Below are 16375 nucleotides of genomic sequence, written 5' to 3' on the forward strand. Positions count from 1 at the left end.
GGTTTATGAGACACTGGCACAGGTTACCAAGAGAAGTGTGGCTGCCCCACCCCTGGCAGTGTCCAAGGCCAGGTTGGATGGGACTCCAAGCAACCTGGGATAGTGGAAGGTGCTCCTGCCCGCAGCAGGCAGCTGAAACAAGAGGAGCTCTACGACTCCTTCCAACTCAAACCATTTTATTATTCTGTGATAATTAAATTGCATTCCATGAAGCTTATAAAACCAGTGATTTTAAATTATGTTCCTTGGAAATCCAGCTGCTATTATTGCTATAGGCCCTAATGCTGCAAACCATAACACTTGATCCTGTCCTTCAAGTTAAATTATGTAATGATTTCCACTAGTAATTGTATGTGTGAAGGCCCATAAAACAGGCTAAAGAATGAGAAAGGTGACACTGTCTTTACAGTATAGTCTGTGGTACCTTTTTATTAGTTTCCATTCATATTACATCACTTTATTTTGGCTGAGTAATCTGCATTTCTGTGCTTCCAGTCATAAGGATGAATGAACTCTGCACCAGCCTCATAAACAGGCAAAACTGAACTATTGTACAGGTTCTATCACTGAGCAGGAGCCACATGAAGCATCACAAATCCCTTAATGTCTGAAAAGTGGGTGCAAACCAAGTCCACCTGAAGCTGCCTGGTGCCACTCCTGTAGGGAATGATTTCAAATTCCACTGTTGAAGTCTCCATGGGGGCCATTCTTTCCACACTGAAAGAGAGAATGCAATTTGTAAGTTAAAGCAGCTGAAGAATTCTTGCTGTGCATTCTTCTGAGTACCCAAATTTAAGACTGTATGCCATCTCTCCACTCCCTGAGCATTCCATAATTCAAATCTTGGCAAAAGTGGTGCAAAAACTCTGTTGTATGGATAGTACTGACATGGTGGCATTTTGTCCAAGGCTGGTGCAAATGAAAGTCATGAGGTTGACAGAATATTTTTTTAAAAACCCACTGGTACTCCAGATTTCCCACCAAAGTGAACAAGTTACCAGCCAGAAGAATTTACGTACTGGATTCGGAGTTGCTCTTTGAGCAGGCCACTGCCTTCCGCTCTCAGGACACAGTCTGTCACCTCCTCAGACAGAGGGTTGGTAAATGTGACCTCCACATTGACAGGCTTGTGTACCACAGCTGGACCAAGGACCTACAGAGAGAAAACATTCTGCTCAGCCACAGCATCAGTCTCAATGTCTTCCTAATGCTTTTCTCCTTTCATTCCCATTGCAAACCACTCACCCTCTTAGGATCACCTGGGCAGGAAGGAGCCAGGAATTAGTTCATGTACATAGTTTTGGGCAACAGAGTTCAGCCTAGAATGAGCCATCCAGTGTGGCTAAAAATCAGCAAACTGCTGTAGAATCTACCATTTGGTCTCTTTTTTAACCAGGTCAGTGCATGGTTTCATGTATAACACAGAGTATGTTACTCATCAGAGTGAGAACAGAATGAGAATACAAGTATTGGCATATATGGTTAACTACTGGAGGCACCTTAAATTAGCTTTAAGTAGGCTAAATGAAAGGTTTGAGATTGAAGAATATGGGAGGGGTGAGACAGAGGTGAATTGCGGTGTCTCAGGGAAAAGAATGCAAATTAGCAAATAAATGTATTCATTACCTTATTTTGGCTGAGATAATGTGGAATTGGTATATCTGTATATATTTGTAAATAGTGTAATATTTGTTAACATAATCAAAAGGTCCATCAGCCCAATTGCATTTCCTTATTACTGTCTCTATGTTTATAGGGATATTTCAATCAACAGAAACATAAATGCTTCTTAAAACTTAATCACTGAATTGAAGTAATTTAATCCAGGTGCCTGCCCTACATAAACTGACTCTGTTATTTGCATTGCACAGCACAGAGACGTTTTACAAAGTCTCACTAGAACCTGATATTCAGAAATTGCCAGACCTGCAAAAAACCACACTTTACTCCTGTGTGTGACCTTGCTTTTCTTGTATGCTACTGACAGAGTAGTTTGGGACAGCTAATCTAGTTTGGAGGCCCTGAAGGACTCTGCACATTACCATATTCCTTCTATGTTATTTACAGTAAGATGAGCAGATAGCATTTGATCCCGTGTGTTACACACCATTTAAATCTGCTGTCCAAAACCAGTTCAGCTCGTTTATGTGGATGTGATGGGCCATGCGAAGCCAGGGCTGCCCCTGGGCCAACATAGTACAGGATCTTTTCTGTACACTAAGAACTGCTTTTTATTCATTGTACAACATTTGTTAAAAGTCAGTTAAAAGGGGAGAGAAGAGAAAGCCTCCAGTTCTAATTAATCACTTGGGAAATGTTGCAGGAGGTGAAAAGTGACACTAATTGTGATACAGTTAAAGAACTTTCTTTGAATGTTGGTAATAGAGAGACTCACAGCCCAGACATTATCAGCTGGTCACTGAAGGTGTCTTTGCTAAAAATCAGTCTTTCTAAATAAACTGTAAGATATTGATCAGACTTTCCTAGCAAAAGGGGAGGTCTAAATATGGATGAGATTTCTTTGTCTTTCTGTATTCTGCCTGTCCCTCCTTAGGTAAACTTGCCTAAGTTTTAAGTAACTGTTGTAACACTGAGAACTTTATCAGTGCCACGTTAAGCACTGGCAAGAATATCCCAGCACAGCTATGCCTTATGGAAAGATTTGGGGTTTTTTAGTGTATTTAATTTGTACCATATGGCCAATTATTACAGCAACGAGATCCAATCACCCTCAAGCAGGATTTCACTTCCCATATTCCTTCCCATGAGGAATAGATGGAATAGGAATTCTAGTTGCTGCTTCTCAGCACATCTCTCAAGGGTCACAAAAGGGACTAGCTTTTACCTTGATGGTGAGAAAAGGATCCTGGAGTACAATATCCTTCTCAACTAGAAGCGAGGCTCCCCGTTTGATTTGGCACACAGCAGTCACTAGGATCTTCCTGTCATCCATCAGAGAGTTTTTGTACTGGGAATAGGAGATCTTGAAAGAAATCTCTTTCACTGGAATGGAAACAGAAACAAAATTTCCCTCTCTTTTTTTCTGAGTACCAGCTATCTCCAAGATACCTGTGCTTTAAGGAGCAATACTCTTATCACCCTGGGGCTGCACATTTGTGGGTGTTGACGCCAACAGACAGGAATGATGCTCATGGGTGACTTCTACTTACATTTACATAAAACACTAAATGATCAGGTACAGTTTGGTACCTGGACAGATCCAAGCATGGATGTGTGTGGCAATACCTGCTGGTGTTTTTTTCATTTATCTGAAGCTGGGATTTATTGCTCCTTCCCTGCAAAGAGGCCAGAGGTCAGAAGGTGGGTTGGTTTAAATGCCCTTGTGGATGCAGCTGTTCAGCCTCTGCCTTGCACAATCAGAGTCTCTGTGCCACTGAGGAAGGCAATGGAACTCAGTATATTGAGAAAAAGAGTTCTACTGCTGGAACTGTGGAATGAGTTCTAACACGTTACGTATTATCTTGAGGGGGTAGTTCTCTTCATCTGTGCTACGTCTCGTTTTTCAGCACTGTCCCTATAAAAGCAGGCAGAGACCACTCTCTGCAGGTGGCACAGCTCTTCCTGCAGTTGGTGGTTGCTGTCGTGCTGCTGTGAAAGTCATAGGCTTTTCTTTCCCCCTTTGATCTGTCTTTATGCTTTGCTTATGGGGAGGTAGCAGCTCACTAATCTCCAGTGTATGTCTCTTAGTTGTTCTCTCTTAGCAAAATAGGTAATAACTAGCACCAACAATGGCTGTGCTTGGTCAGACAAAAGGTCACCCTGCTCAGTCTCCTTTTCGTCAGTGCCTGAAAGCAAATGCTTAAGACAGGAAAAATATGTGTGTTTCTTTTCCCCTGAATTGCCTTGACCTCCAGCTGTTTGGAGGTCATACACTTCTTGAGCCATTCTTTATTTCCATGGGATCTGAGCACAACCCAAAACTGTGTCTTGTCCAGTAATAAAAGCTGTGATAAAATTAAAATTACCTTCTTCAGATCCGAGTTTAATAGATCTATGCAACTGCAAAATCTCTGCCTTGGGTTTTCTGGTGTAGAGAATGGCTGCAGCCTTCAATTTAACCTTTATGGTCTTAAAATCTGAGATCAAGTTTCTGAGTGTCAAGGTAAGGAGGATGTCCTGGCCAATCACAGGAGATGCATCAAGAAGCAGCTTCCCTGAGATGCTGGGGGGTTGTGCAGGCTGTGACCTTGAAAATCGTCTTCTGGGTCTTGGAATTCTGGTTCTTTTTCCAGGTATTCTCACACCGAGAAGCTTCAGTGCTTTCTTGTACACCTGCCTTTCTTTCGAGGATCCTGCATTGAAAGGTACCATGGTCAGAGATCTTGTGCATGTCCTGTATACAGTGCAGTGGAGCCATGGCTGATCTCAGATATTTAGAGAAGCTGAGAAGGGCAAAGACACTCAAGAGGGAAAAGTGAAGTCTAACCTTAATGTGAATTTTGGCACAAAAGCAAATAAATGTACATGGCCGTGAAAGCTGGAAAGTAAAACCTCCCCATCAGCTCCAGGTGGCTGTTCATGGGCAGCTCTTAGAAGCTGTGGGCAATAGAAAGGTAATTCTGGGAGAGCTCAGTTCTGCATAAATAATAAGTTCAGGAGAGTTGCCATCTCCTCTGAAACTGAGAAGGGTGAAAAACCCCTTTTGCAGAAATTCTCCCCAAACAGCTCTCCAGAATCACTATTGTTTCAATTGAATCAATATCAGCAGATAAGGAGCTCTAATACTTGGAAAATTCACAATTAATTTGCTCTAGAAGTAAAGAAATTACGTCAGTGCTCAGTCAAACAAAGGCCTTAATTCTTTTCACATTTGATCATCTGTGGCAAAACTACTATACTAAAGAATTTACCTTCTGGATATTTGTAATTAGCAGTAACATCCACACGGGAGTTGCTGCCCACTGCTTTGGTGCTGATAAATTTTCCAATCTTCCTGGTATCAGAATAAATTCTCTCTTTTCTTTTCTTGCTGTATCGAATCCAAGTAACACAGTCAGCGTTCACTGCTGCAAACACAAATGGGCTGTCGTAATCCAGGTTCACATCCCCTTCTTTAATGGCTTTGGTGGAGGCAGGACCACACTGATAGATGCCTGTATTACAGAGGGAGAAGTTGAACAACATAAATCCTCATGCTGACAGCAGGAGGGAGAGGCACTCACTGCAGAGACATTTGGGAGAAGTAAAACAACATAAATCCTCATGGTGACAGCAAGAGGGAGAGGCAGCCACTCCAAAGACACATTTGGGTCAAGTACTCTGTTTTCATGTTTACATGGTAACAACATGTGCAGAGATTCCACATGCACTTTCTGTCTAAAGGTGGGGCTGCAGTAGAGGCTGGTAGGGAGAGGTAAAGCTTCTGATGATGTGTGCCATGAGAAATGTTCTCACCCACCAAAGGCTACAAGGCTGCATGCAAAGCTGTCAGGTGAAAGGAGAGGAGAGGATGTGAGGGATGTCAGACTTAAGAGATGGGAATCAACAGTGCTTGGTGTGCATTGAGAAGAGCCAGGAAACTGAATTTGTTAAACCTGGTTGTGAGGAATGGGGCTGTGTGATGTGAGGAGCTAAGACAAGCAAGGGTGAGATAAGTGAACTTAAGATGTGCTGACTTTTGTGGAGGCAGAGAATTGAAATTATAAAAGGAAGAATTGTTATGCTGGTCAGCAATCCAGAGGCTGACAGAAAAGCTCCTACTGGAGATTGATGTGGGTATTGCTTTTCTTGTGCACCCAAATTAATGCTACATCTACAGGGAATGTACAGAAGAGAATTGTCCAGAAATTTCCCTGGCAATCTTTAGGAGTAACACTACCTACAGGTGTTTTACATTTACAACTGTGTTACCTTTGCTTTTTTCCTGGGGTGTTGCATCCAAAACCTGCCATCCGTCATAAAAAGAGCCAAGGTCTCTTCTAATGAACCAGCTTTCATTCCAGACATGGAAATTCCTGTAAGGGAGGTAGAATGCAGAATATCTGATTCATACTGTACAAGAAATAATCCTAATTAGGTGAATGAAAACTCCTTTGTGGAGAGAGCGGCTGCTGTACTCCTTACATGAGTACCTGCTTCCCCTTTTTTGCCAGCTTTTTACATTATACCTCTTAGAAATGTGGGGATGTTATGAAAAAGAAATGTTAAAAAGAAAACACTTCATTTCAGAGTCAATTATTCAATACTGGACATTCCCAAACAAAAAGACAAAGGTGTGGAGTTTTATATCACTAAGAGCATGAGGTAAAGGTGGTTTTTCAGGAGCATGAATCTAGATATTTTAATTAGTGGGGAATCTACTGGAAGAAATATTAAAGAAATATGTATATTTACCACACACTGTCTTCACTCAAGTCCAGGTTGTTTCCAGATATGTCAATGTACTTATCAATACTCAGATTTAGATTCTTGTCATGGGCAGAGTTGAAGTTTGTAATAACACGAGTAGGTATTCCCAAGCATCTCAGTACTGCAATACAGAATACCATACAAGCTCTGTAAACCTATTTTGCAGACGTTTAGAAAGTGTTTTTCTTGGTCAAACAATTTAGTGTATATTTTCAGTGGTGAAAAAAACCCTCAGAAACTTCCTTCCATCTATGATGCAAGTCACAGTCATTGTGCAAAATTGTTTAAAACACATGTCGACTGACAGGACATTCTTAGCTGTCATGTACTTTTTAATAAGAGTTTGGTTCAGCCATTTATTTTCATCTTTGATTCTTCATCCTGTTCTGTCTCCCATTTTCTCTCTGTTTGTTTCTTATTTATTTTTCCACTTACAGAGATACACCTCTCAATTTTCCTTTGTATTTTCTGCAAAGAGGTTCTTTGTGTCACCAGCAGGTAAAACACAGCAGCAGAAAACTGGCACTGTGAGGAGATGGAGTTAAAAGAGTACTGGTTTTCTTTGAATTAAGAAACCTTGCTCTTCTCACCAGGCCAGCCTGGAAAACCCCTTTGTTTTTTGTTTGATTACTCACAAAGCTGGGCATGCTTATTACAACCTGCAAACAGAAGGATTAACCCTTCATACGTGGAGAGCAGAGCTTCTTCACTCTCCCTGTCAAAATTGAAACAGCTTGAACGTTATTGCCACAAAGTTCAGACTGCAGAACTCATAGTGAACTGACTCTGTGGTGTCATTCCTGTCCTTCCCATCTCTCCCTGTGTACCTGTACACGTCACTCCTGCAAAGACCCAGCACTGGCCATAGCGGACGGGTCGGTACCGGGCCCGGTACCACCTCCGAAGGATGGTCACACTCCCGCTCCAGCGCAGGGGGTTTGTTCCTGAGCGGAACTTCCCACTCCACTTCCCTTCCACTACTCCTTTGTCATCGTTGCTGTTCACCTGAAAGAGTCCCTCTCATGAGAGAATTAAGGTATTTACAGGAAAAGAGAGAGGGAAATGGTTAGAAGTGTGAGTAGCACTGTTCTCATTGACTGGGGAAGGGGTGGGACAGAATATTTGAATCTTAGATAGAGTTTTGTCTGCTCAAAGGCCACAACTGGATCAAACCTAGACTAGATTGTAAAATCTGGTGATTCAAAACTGCCTTGTTTTCAGTAGAAGTGGTCCCAAATGTACTGACTGGCACCTGTTTATGTTTTCTGTGTTTCACCTATTGGTCTCACCTCCCTGTATGTCATTACACTCTGCTAGACTGTGCATTCATGCTGCTTCCCATTCTCAAGTGATTTATGGAAGTCTTGAGAAATCCATCTTTTCTCTGAATGTGTCTTTGTTGCAAATGTGCAGAGAGTACTCACAGCTTGCCCAGACTTGTTAGATGTGGTTGCATATATTTGTGCACATCCATTGTAGAGCCCTGTTTAAGTATCAAGTGGGGTGGTACAAGATGCAGTAAGTTATTTTTATTTTTTTTTCCTTAACTATTTGTACTTACAGTAATTTTGTACATCTGAATAGAGTTATTTACTTTATGTTGAAGCTGAGAATGCCTCAAGTGAGTGCTGTCCAAAGGGCTGAAAAGTACCACAGCTATAAAGGAGGAATCTCAGCTAAGGAATGTGATGAGGCATGTATTATTTATAAAATAGAAAACTTTTCAGCTCCTAGTTGTGCAGTTATATGTTTGTGAAAATAGGCGTGTTCTGAGAAGTAACTATTTGTTGCAGGAAATGATAAAAACCTTACTGAACAAATATCCTTTCAGTAAAGAACGCTAAATTCAGACATTAAATGCAGCCAAACCAGCACTGGTTTTCAAAAATATTTCTTACTTCTCTTGGTGTTTGAAAAACTTAGCAAGTGATTTCAGAATAGACAAAAGCTTTCCAAATTATTGAAAAGATCTAATGGATTGAAAACCTGTTAGGAAAATACATCTGAGGTTTGATGTTCCTCAGAACATCGTTCAGTTGTGAGCAAACTTTTGGGAAGAAGAATAAATCTCTATTTTACCTATTTTGTAGCTATTTTCTGCTTGGCTACACCTATAAAACATTGATGAATTCATGCTTAAGCATGAGTGTGGGTTGGGGTTTTGTTGGTAGGTGCTGGATCACTGTACCGTGGCACTGATCACCCTGCTCACATAGACAGGGCTGTTCCGCTTGGAAACATCCACAGCTGGGTCCTCCCGGTGGCTCAGGCTCCGATCCAGGATAGCCAGAGAGATATCAAGGATGTCCTCTTCAAACTGGAATCAAAACAAGCAATATTTCAGAGGCTAATTTTGTAAGAAAACCCCAGGATAAACTCCCCGCCTAGTTTCCTTCTCCGAGCATGGGAGGAAGATGGTTGGAATAGAGGTGCTTTCTGTAGTGTTAAAGAAAATTGGGCCAAGAAGAAAACATAAACATTAAGCTGCCAACTCTCCATAGTATTTTAAAGATATCTATGAGCACAGTGTGGGGCTGTGGCCACTGGCATTCACAAGGACATTGCGTGGCCTGGTGGCACAGACAAGACCATTGTGGGCTGGGCTCAGTGGGGGTCACACCCTCCCACATCCTGCCATGCCCCTTCAGGCACCAGCCTGTTATGAAAGCTTTACTCTCACGGGCTGCCTCCACCTCATTATCAGGTGGTCTGAACTGGAAGAAACCCACAAAAATTATTATTGTGGGTTATGGTCACTGAGACATTGATTGGGCCCAGAGAATGCCCCAGTGCTTGGCTGGAGGGATGGGGCCAGGCAAGGATGGCCCTTGAGCTCTGAGACGGAAAGCAGCTCTTGCCTTGTTTCATTTATCAGTTTAAAAGCAGCAATGGGATCAGGAGGATCAATAAAAATGCTGTCTGTAAATGCTGGTGCAGTTGGAGGGCATGAAGTGGCCAGGAATGGTTCTGGCTGGCCTGGGCAGTTCCAGGGTGTCTGTGTGACTGGAGATGGGCTGTAGGTCTGACTGTGTTTGCGGTGGTTACACTTGGAGGGCCAAACTGATTTTCAAAAATTCCAACACAAGTTGTTTCAATTGAGCACATTTGGGGTATCCTTCTGCCCCATTACTGAACAGATTGTACAAATATTTATGTGCACTGGCTTTGCAATACCCAGTGGCTTTCTTTACTCTCTACCAGTTTTTCCAATTTGTGTAACAGGCAAAAGAAAACTAAAATTATGCTTTGTTTCTTTTATTTCTGTATGAGCACATACCACACAGGGGAAATGATCCTGATGCTGCTGTCTGTAATGTAATGATAAATGAGATACATATCTGCAAGAAAATCTGAAGTGAGTGAGGAATATTGAACACTTATGCTATGAGAGAATGATTTTTTTTCTCCCTAAGAGCTTATTCACCCACTACTCTTATTTTGACAGTTCTGGAGGAGATGGTGCTGTTTACCTGTCCATAGTTCCAAGCTTCTTCTTGAATATCTTTCTCCACTCCCTGAAATATGATTCCACTGTCATTCAGAACATACTCCTGCCGCTCCTTTTCATTAGCCATGTAGACATCATCATCTACAAGCAGAATGAGACATGATGGCTGGAAGCAAATTGTTTTGCTGTAACTGAAAATCTCAAATAGAGGCCAGTGCTAGGGGTCAGGTGAGGCTGCCCATGCATTCAGGCTTAGGATTCTCTGCTACTCATCTGGAACCATTTAGAGAGTGAGTAAAATAAGCATGAAATTCCTTTCAGGGGAAATGACTGTGTTCCTATCCCTTCAATAAGTGCAGTATGTGTCTTATTGGTACATGTTACTTGTTTTACAACTGAATGCAAGGATCAGAGGAAAAATCAGAGGAAAAATAATTCCAGAATGAATATTTGGAATATTTACTGCCTTTGATTTCTTATCCTACAAGCAAGAGTCTGGGTCTTTGATGCCTTGCAACACTGAAGAAGGAACAAAAACTTGATCCTTGATGTTGAGCAAAAAAACCAACTTTCTGTAGCTGTGACTGTCCGGTACAGACTTTACCGTCAGATTTCCAGGCTGACACAATGAGTTCTTTGAAGGATGTGATATGTCAGAGCATACCTGGACACCAGGGATTGAAGAGTAGCACGAACTGGCCCAGGACTTTGGAAGAGACCTTGTTCCCAGCGAGGACCTGGAGCTGGAGTTTGTATCGGCCGATGACAGCATCGGCTGGGCTGAGGATGGTGAAGTTCAGGCAGCGAGGCTCACTGGGCTCTTGGGTTGCACTCCAGCCACTGGCACCCTCCTCAGAAAGGGTAAATATGGCCTTGGTCTGCTGGGATTCTTCTGGAGATGGTCCTGCCAGAGAGAATGGATGAACTGGGGGTGGTGGTTTGTGAGAGGAAGAGATGAATTATGTGTGGGGACCAGAATGAAGATAACGTGCAGTGCTGCAGGGATGTCCTTAGGAGCAGAGATACAGCCTTGCCTTTGAAATGAGGATGGTTCCTGCCTTCCTTTTAATTATTACCTTGACTGTCTCTTGCCTTAAGGTATAGATCGATCTTCAAAATGGGAACTCCTAAGCCTAGAAGGACAAGGAATCCTGAGTGAAACAGGACAAAGCTTGATCATTCAAGAATGGGCCATGTAGACCTGTAAGGCACAAGTATTTTGGAGCTGGAGTAACTTGGATATGAGATGACTGCCATGGGGAGATTACCTGTACTTGCAATAAAGGTGAAGTTGTCCCAAGATTGCGCTGTTGTTTTGAGGCTCAGAGAGATGTTGAAGGGCTGCCCTCTCCTCAAGATTACTTCTGTGCTGCTGTAATCAGAGGTGTGGTGTGCAGCTTTATTTAGTTTGGATTGCCAGTTGACTTTTCCTATTTTTAGGGCTAGAAAGACACAAGACACGTTAATTAAAAACATTTTCCTTCAGACTTGCACACCTTTTCATTGTATCTAATGTACTAATTTTATTATATTTATATATAGCTGGCCTTATGTGCTATAGGAAAAAAGAAAAATGCATTGTTACTAAAAACTGAAAAAAGGCCAGGGAGTTAGACAAACAGCTAAAGGATGAACCCTTTTCTGTAGGGTTCTTTCAGAAAGAAAAAAACATTCAAAAATTCAAAATTCAAATAATTCATTTTTGATTTAAACAAAAAAAAAATCTTTTTTTTTTTTTGTTTAGGTAAGACTTGTTAAAGTCTGAAGAGGCTGTTCTATTCCTTGTGTTCCTGCTCTTTTTCTGTGGTGATATGTAGTTCCCATAAAGCTTTACAGATTTACAGAAAGAAATATTAAAACTCTCATCAGGAAATGCAAGGCTGATTCTGGAAACACTGCCTGACAGATGATGGCTAGAAGGTTGGTATCTTCAGTGTGGAACTTGCTTGTTATCTTCTCACGTATCTTGTGTCTAAGTTAATTTACAGTCTTGTAGCTTGAAGCTGGGTGTTAATTCACACTCTGTTGGAAAAAGATTACAAGCAGAGGAGTGGCATATCTCGAGGCAGTGCTATGGGTTGCTCTATTGTATCATGATAGGTTGCCCAATTATGAAAATGGGGCACTGAAGCTCAGATTACAAAAGCTTCAAGCTTTCTTTTTCCTTGATAAATTAAAAAAAAAAAAATCCCACAACAACAAACAAAAACAAAGCAGAAAAATGCAGATTCCTCTATGAAAACAGGTGTTTGGAAAGTGCCCTTTCCCAGTATGATATTCCACAGGAGTTTCAGGTGAAGAAAACCTCCTGCTCTGAGTAGAGCTTGTTAACCCTGTGCAGAATAATGGTGCTGAAAGCAACATTTCCATCATTTCACTGAACCAAGAAAGGGGCTCATGTCTGAGAGAATCCATAGAGTTCTACTATAATAGTAGAGAGGGGGAGATTTCAGTTTGCTGCTGCATTTGCAGCACAGAGTTATATTTTGTGAAGGCTTGATAAAGGCGTAATTACACTCATTTTTCAACTTTTTGGAAGAAATATGCATTTCTTAGGCATATTCCAGGCAGTAAAGGCCTGGAGCAAGTGACTTTCCTGTAGTTTCATGACTTTCCTGGAGCCAGTGACTTTTCATGCTGTTCATAAAGCACATGTGAGTGTTTTCAGTTAAGGGTCTTGCTTCAGATGTGTCACCTGGAGACAAAAGTTCCATTTCTGGAATTTGGCAGGAGTGTGAAATGCCTGGAAAGCGTGTCGCTTGCATCATCACTTCATTTTCCTGGCTTAAACATGTTTAATTGAAAGGGACCTGTGGAAAGCATCATTCCTAATATCAAGTCCTCTAATTTAAGAGTGACTTAGAAGGTGTTCCTGAAGGGCATTTGGAGTCAGGGTTTGAAAAGGAGTCAGTTTGCCTTGCTGCACTTTATCCATGTGTATCCTGAATGCCCAGGCTCTGTGGGACAGGGAGCACCACGTGTTGTGAGCTGTGCAGAGATTGCAGGAAACTGAGAGCATTTTGCACATCTGCAAATAAAAATGTCATCCATAGAGGATTTAATGGAAACTGAACCATGGATTTGATATTAGGGTGGCTCTGATGTTGAAGGACCTAAACAGTGCTGCTAAAGATTGTCAGAGTGGAATGTCACAGGCAAGGATAAGATGTCCAACAGAGGAAGAGGGGAAGTGAGCACAGGTAGGAAAGGTACAGAAGGCAGTGGCTAGCATTGGTTTGCTCTAACAATTTACTGCATCAATAGTTTGATTTGCCTTGTGAAGTTCATGGCTACACAAGCATTTTTAGAGAATATGTGCAGGAGATCAGAAAGAAAAGTTCCCTTCATGGGGCAAGAGCACAATAAACCTTGATGCCAGTCTTATGTCCAAGTGAATCTCAAATTTATCCTTGTTTTGATCTTCACAGTTTCAATTTCAATCTTATAATTTCTTTTTTTCTTTCAGTGCCTGTGAGGAAAACTTATTTTCTATAATTCTGTCAGTGTACAATTGGCCAAAAATTTGTTTGGGTGTCCATCCTGTAATGGAGAGACACCGGGAGCACGCTTAGAGAGAAAAAAAGCCTGGTGGTCACTGCTGAAGATGCTCACCATGATGCACAGGGCTCTCTTTGCCTTTGAATGAAAGCTGAAGCTCTAATAGGATAATAAGTTTAGGCTAAACTCTAGAGTCTGTGTGTGAATATTCCATGAACTCGAGATCTTTGCAGTCAGCATGAGAGTGAGCACAGTGAGTGCAATCCCAGACAGACAAGCAGCACTCAGCTGGCAGAGCCCCTCTTGGGAGTCCAGAGGCCACCAAGGGACCTGGCTGAGGCCAGACTTCATTTGATCTTAGAGCCTGGGATTTCCATGTAGCAGTTTGATGCCCCAATCACTAGCCAATAGTTAATTAGGTGGCTGCAAATGCACCGGATACATCAGTTAATTGATATGATAGAAAAATATTTTCTTACTCTACTTTTCTGTAAAACTGGGAAAAAAAATGTTCAAGACCCATGATAATAAAAGAAAAAAGAAAATCAGTTCTAGTAGAAAAACCAATAAATGCACTTAACCTAAAAAAAGCAAAGTTCCTGAGAGAGCAGCTAGATGTAATTTATCTCGTTTCCTCAGCAAATATTGCTCATCTGGATTGGAAGAGGGATGTCTGGAGCCATCAGGCTGATGAACTTACCTGCCATAAGGATTCTTTCTTCTTCCCCACACTTGTGCGTAGCTCAGGTTACGGTTACAAAAGTGTGAAAGAGCATTCTAAATCCTCTTCCACCAGCACCAGTAATGAAAGGATCAGGACTGGACTTGGCTACTTCGCCTGGAGTTTATACAAGCTGGGTGTGACCTGTGGTTGGTAGCTACTGTTTTTGTAGTGATATCCTACGTGAGCATCCACTGATGACTGCTTTAATTGCACAATCTTGAATCCAATTATCCTTATGCAAAACTGGTGAATGACTGAGGAAAGATGATAATCAGTGTTCTGGCATTTTAGAGAGGAAAGAGTCCGAAATTGGGTCCAATGAAGGAAATATTATCTTAAGTAGACAACTTAATTTTAGATGGTTTGGTTTGTGTCAGTTTAGGTTTTTGGGGACTGTATGTACAGAGGGTATGTGCAGACTAATATACCTATGGTACAGCACAGCTACGTGGCACATTGAGTGATCTAAGTAGATTAATAATAATTGATGTTACTGCCAGTAGCTTTTCCCCCCACTTTTTTTTTTTTTTAAGACATTTGTCCAAAGATATTCCACATAACTTCATATAATTCATTCTGTCTTTGCCACAACATTATTGTAGTAATGCTTCCTTCTCATTACCTGTTTCTGACATGATTAATCTGCATTTCTTCTGTGAGGAGCAGCACTTGCCAGGAAGGGGGCATTGTTGTGCAGTCAGCTGTGATGGGGGACTTGTGCTAAGTAAAGAGAAGTGTTTAATGGCTGCCTCTGCTTCTAATAATTTTTCTTTGTAGTTTGGTGTTCATCATACATGCACATAGTTTCTCTGTAGCTGTTTGGCATGGCAAGGTTGGCTGGGCCCTGGAGGAAGCTACAGAGCTGCTCTGCTGGTGTGAGCCCTGCCCACTGTAATTACAGGCACTCTCTGCTCCTTTGGCTCCCTCCTGCCCTCTCCTCCCTCATCCTGTGTTAACAGCTTATCTAAAAACATGCCCTGCCAATTTGTCCCAAGAGTAGGTTGCAGACTGCTCTGGACTTCCAGGGGACTGTAATGAGGAGTAAATGGTGTCAGGAGAAGGGATAATCTCTTATTTTCCTCACCTCTACATTCTACCTTGTATCTTTGTTTCTGTTCTGTTTCCTGTTTTGTTTCTACTTCCTTATCAAGATTACCAGGAACCAGAAAGGCAAATTACTTATCTGCAGTTTCAATATATTTTTTAAAAAGGGAATCTAAAGGGGGGTTTCATAGTTTCCTGTGTGGTTTTTTTTTCTGTAAAAATCTGTGATTATATCTGTATCCCTCAGACTCTGAAATATGATCAACTGTCAGACAAAAATGCCCATGTCCATAACTCCTGACAGCTCTCTTTTGGCTTATTAAGTCAGCTTCAAACTTTTTGTAAATCATACAGCAAATATAACTCTTGAGGCTTGGCAGAGCTGTTTGCACACCACGATTGCCCCACATCCTGCTCTGAGGGTGACCTGGCAGCTCCTGTACCTGGTCGGTCATTACCTGTCCCAGCAGCCCTGCAGAGGCTGCAGGAGCAGGGCATCCTTACAGCTACTTAAAGGTGGGTTTCAGGAGTGACCTGGTACTGGAAATGCTGGGATTGGGAGCCCACAAAAGAGGCTTCATTCTGCAGACACTGACAAGTGAGGGGTCTGGGCTGTCCCTGAGGGAGCCACGGGGAAGGTTGGAAGACAAATGTGTTCCTTGTCCTCAGTGACCTTACAGTGGTGGGAAAGAAGAGTTATTCACCCTGTGGTCTGGGCTGCCACGCCCTGCCCGTGCTTTGTGGTGCCTGGGACTCATCAGGCTGCACAGGAATTAAGTTACTGTTTTGAATATGTACATGTGTTCTCCTCTCTGTGACAGGCCTGTGCCCACAGGCTACACAAATACTGCCAGGGACCCCAAGCATCACTTTTCCCAGCTTTCCTAGGCTTTTTCCTCCCCATTCATGGAACTACAGGTGTCACAAATACAGAAATTAGGTGAACTATGAAGGAAAGGTTGCACTCTTCTAGGTTAGTGGCTTGTGAAATGAAGAAAAAAACCCTTTTCCTCAGTCTTGTGATTTCTCATAATACCCTCACTGAATGTATAAATCATTACAAAACAATAGAGTTGAGAATGATTTTTATTTATTGCTGACAATTAGAATGTGGTTGAAAAGAGATTGTATTAATAATCTGAGGGAAAAGTCAAAACTGGGAGCTTAATAGAATGAGATTTGAAAACAGTGAAACTATTTCTACAAAGAAGGGGCTTCATTTTTTTCTTTTGTCAGGGGGTGGGAGAAAAGATAAATACAATTAGAGACTAAATAGTTAAGCACCATGAAAG

The 16375-nt window shown here is 41.8% G+C and overlaps 1 protein-coding gene across 1 annotated transcript; it reads right to left on the minus strand.

Annotated features, from left to right (window-relative positions):
• Positions 1–563: 563 nt before the first annotated feature.
• Positions 564–11293, minus strand: LOC310915917 (protein-glutamine gamma-glutamyltransferase 6-like; the record flags this gene model as incomplete). The annotated part of the gene is made up of 12 exons (XM_083873133.1): positions 564–717; positions 1020–1153; positions 2846–3003; positions 3987–4313; positions 4872–5114; positions 5872–5975; positions 6355–6490; positions 7197–7374; positions 8558–8686; positions 9840–9958; positions 10482–10721; positions 11086–11293. 12 exons carry the CDS (start codon positions 11291–11293, stop codon positions 564–566), a joined length of 2130 nt encoding a protein of 709 aa, XP_083729259.1.
• Between the last annotated feature and the right edge of the window lie 5082 nt (positions 11294–16375).

The sequence above is a fragment of the Zosterops lateralis genome (assembly GCF_965231275.1).
Source record: "Zosterops lateralis genome assembly, chromosome: 16".
NCBI lineage: Eukaryota > Metazoa > Chordata > Aves > Passeriformes > Zosteropidae > Zosterops > Zosterops lateralis.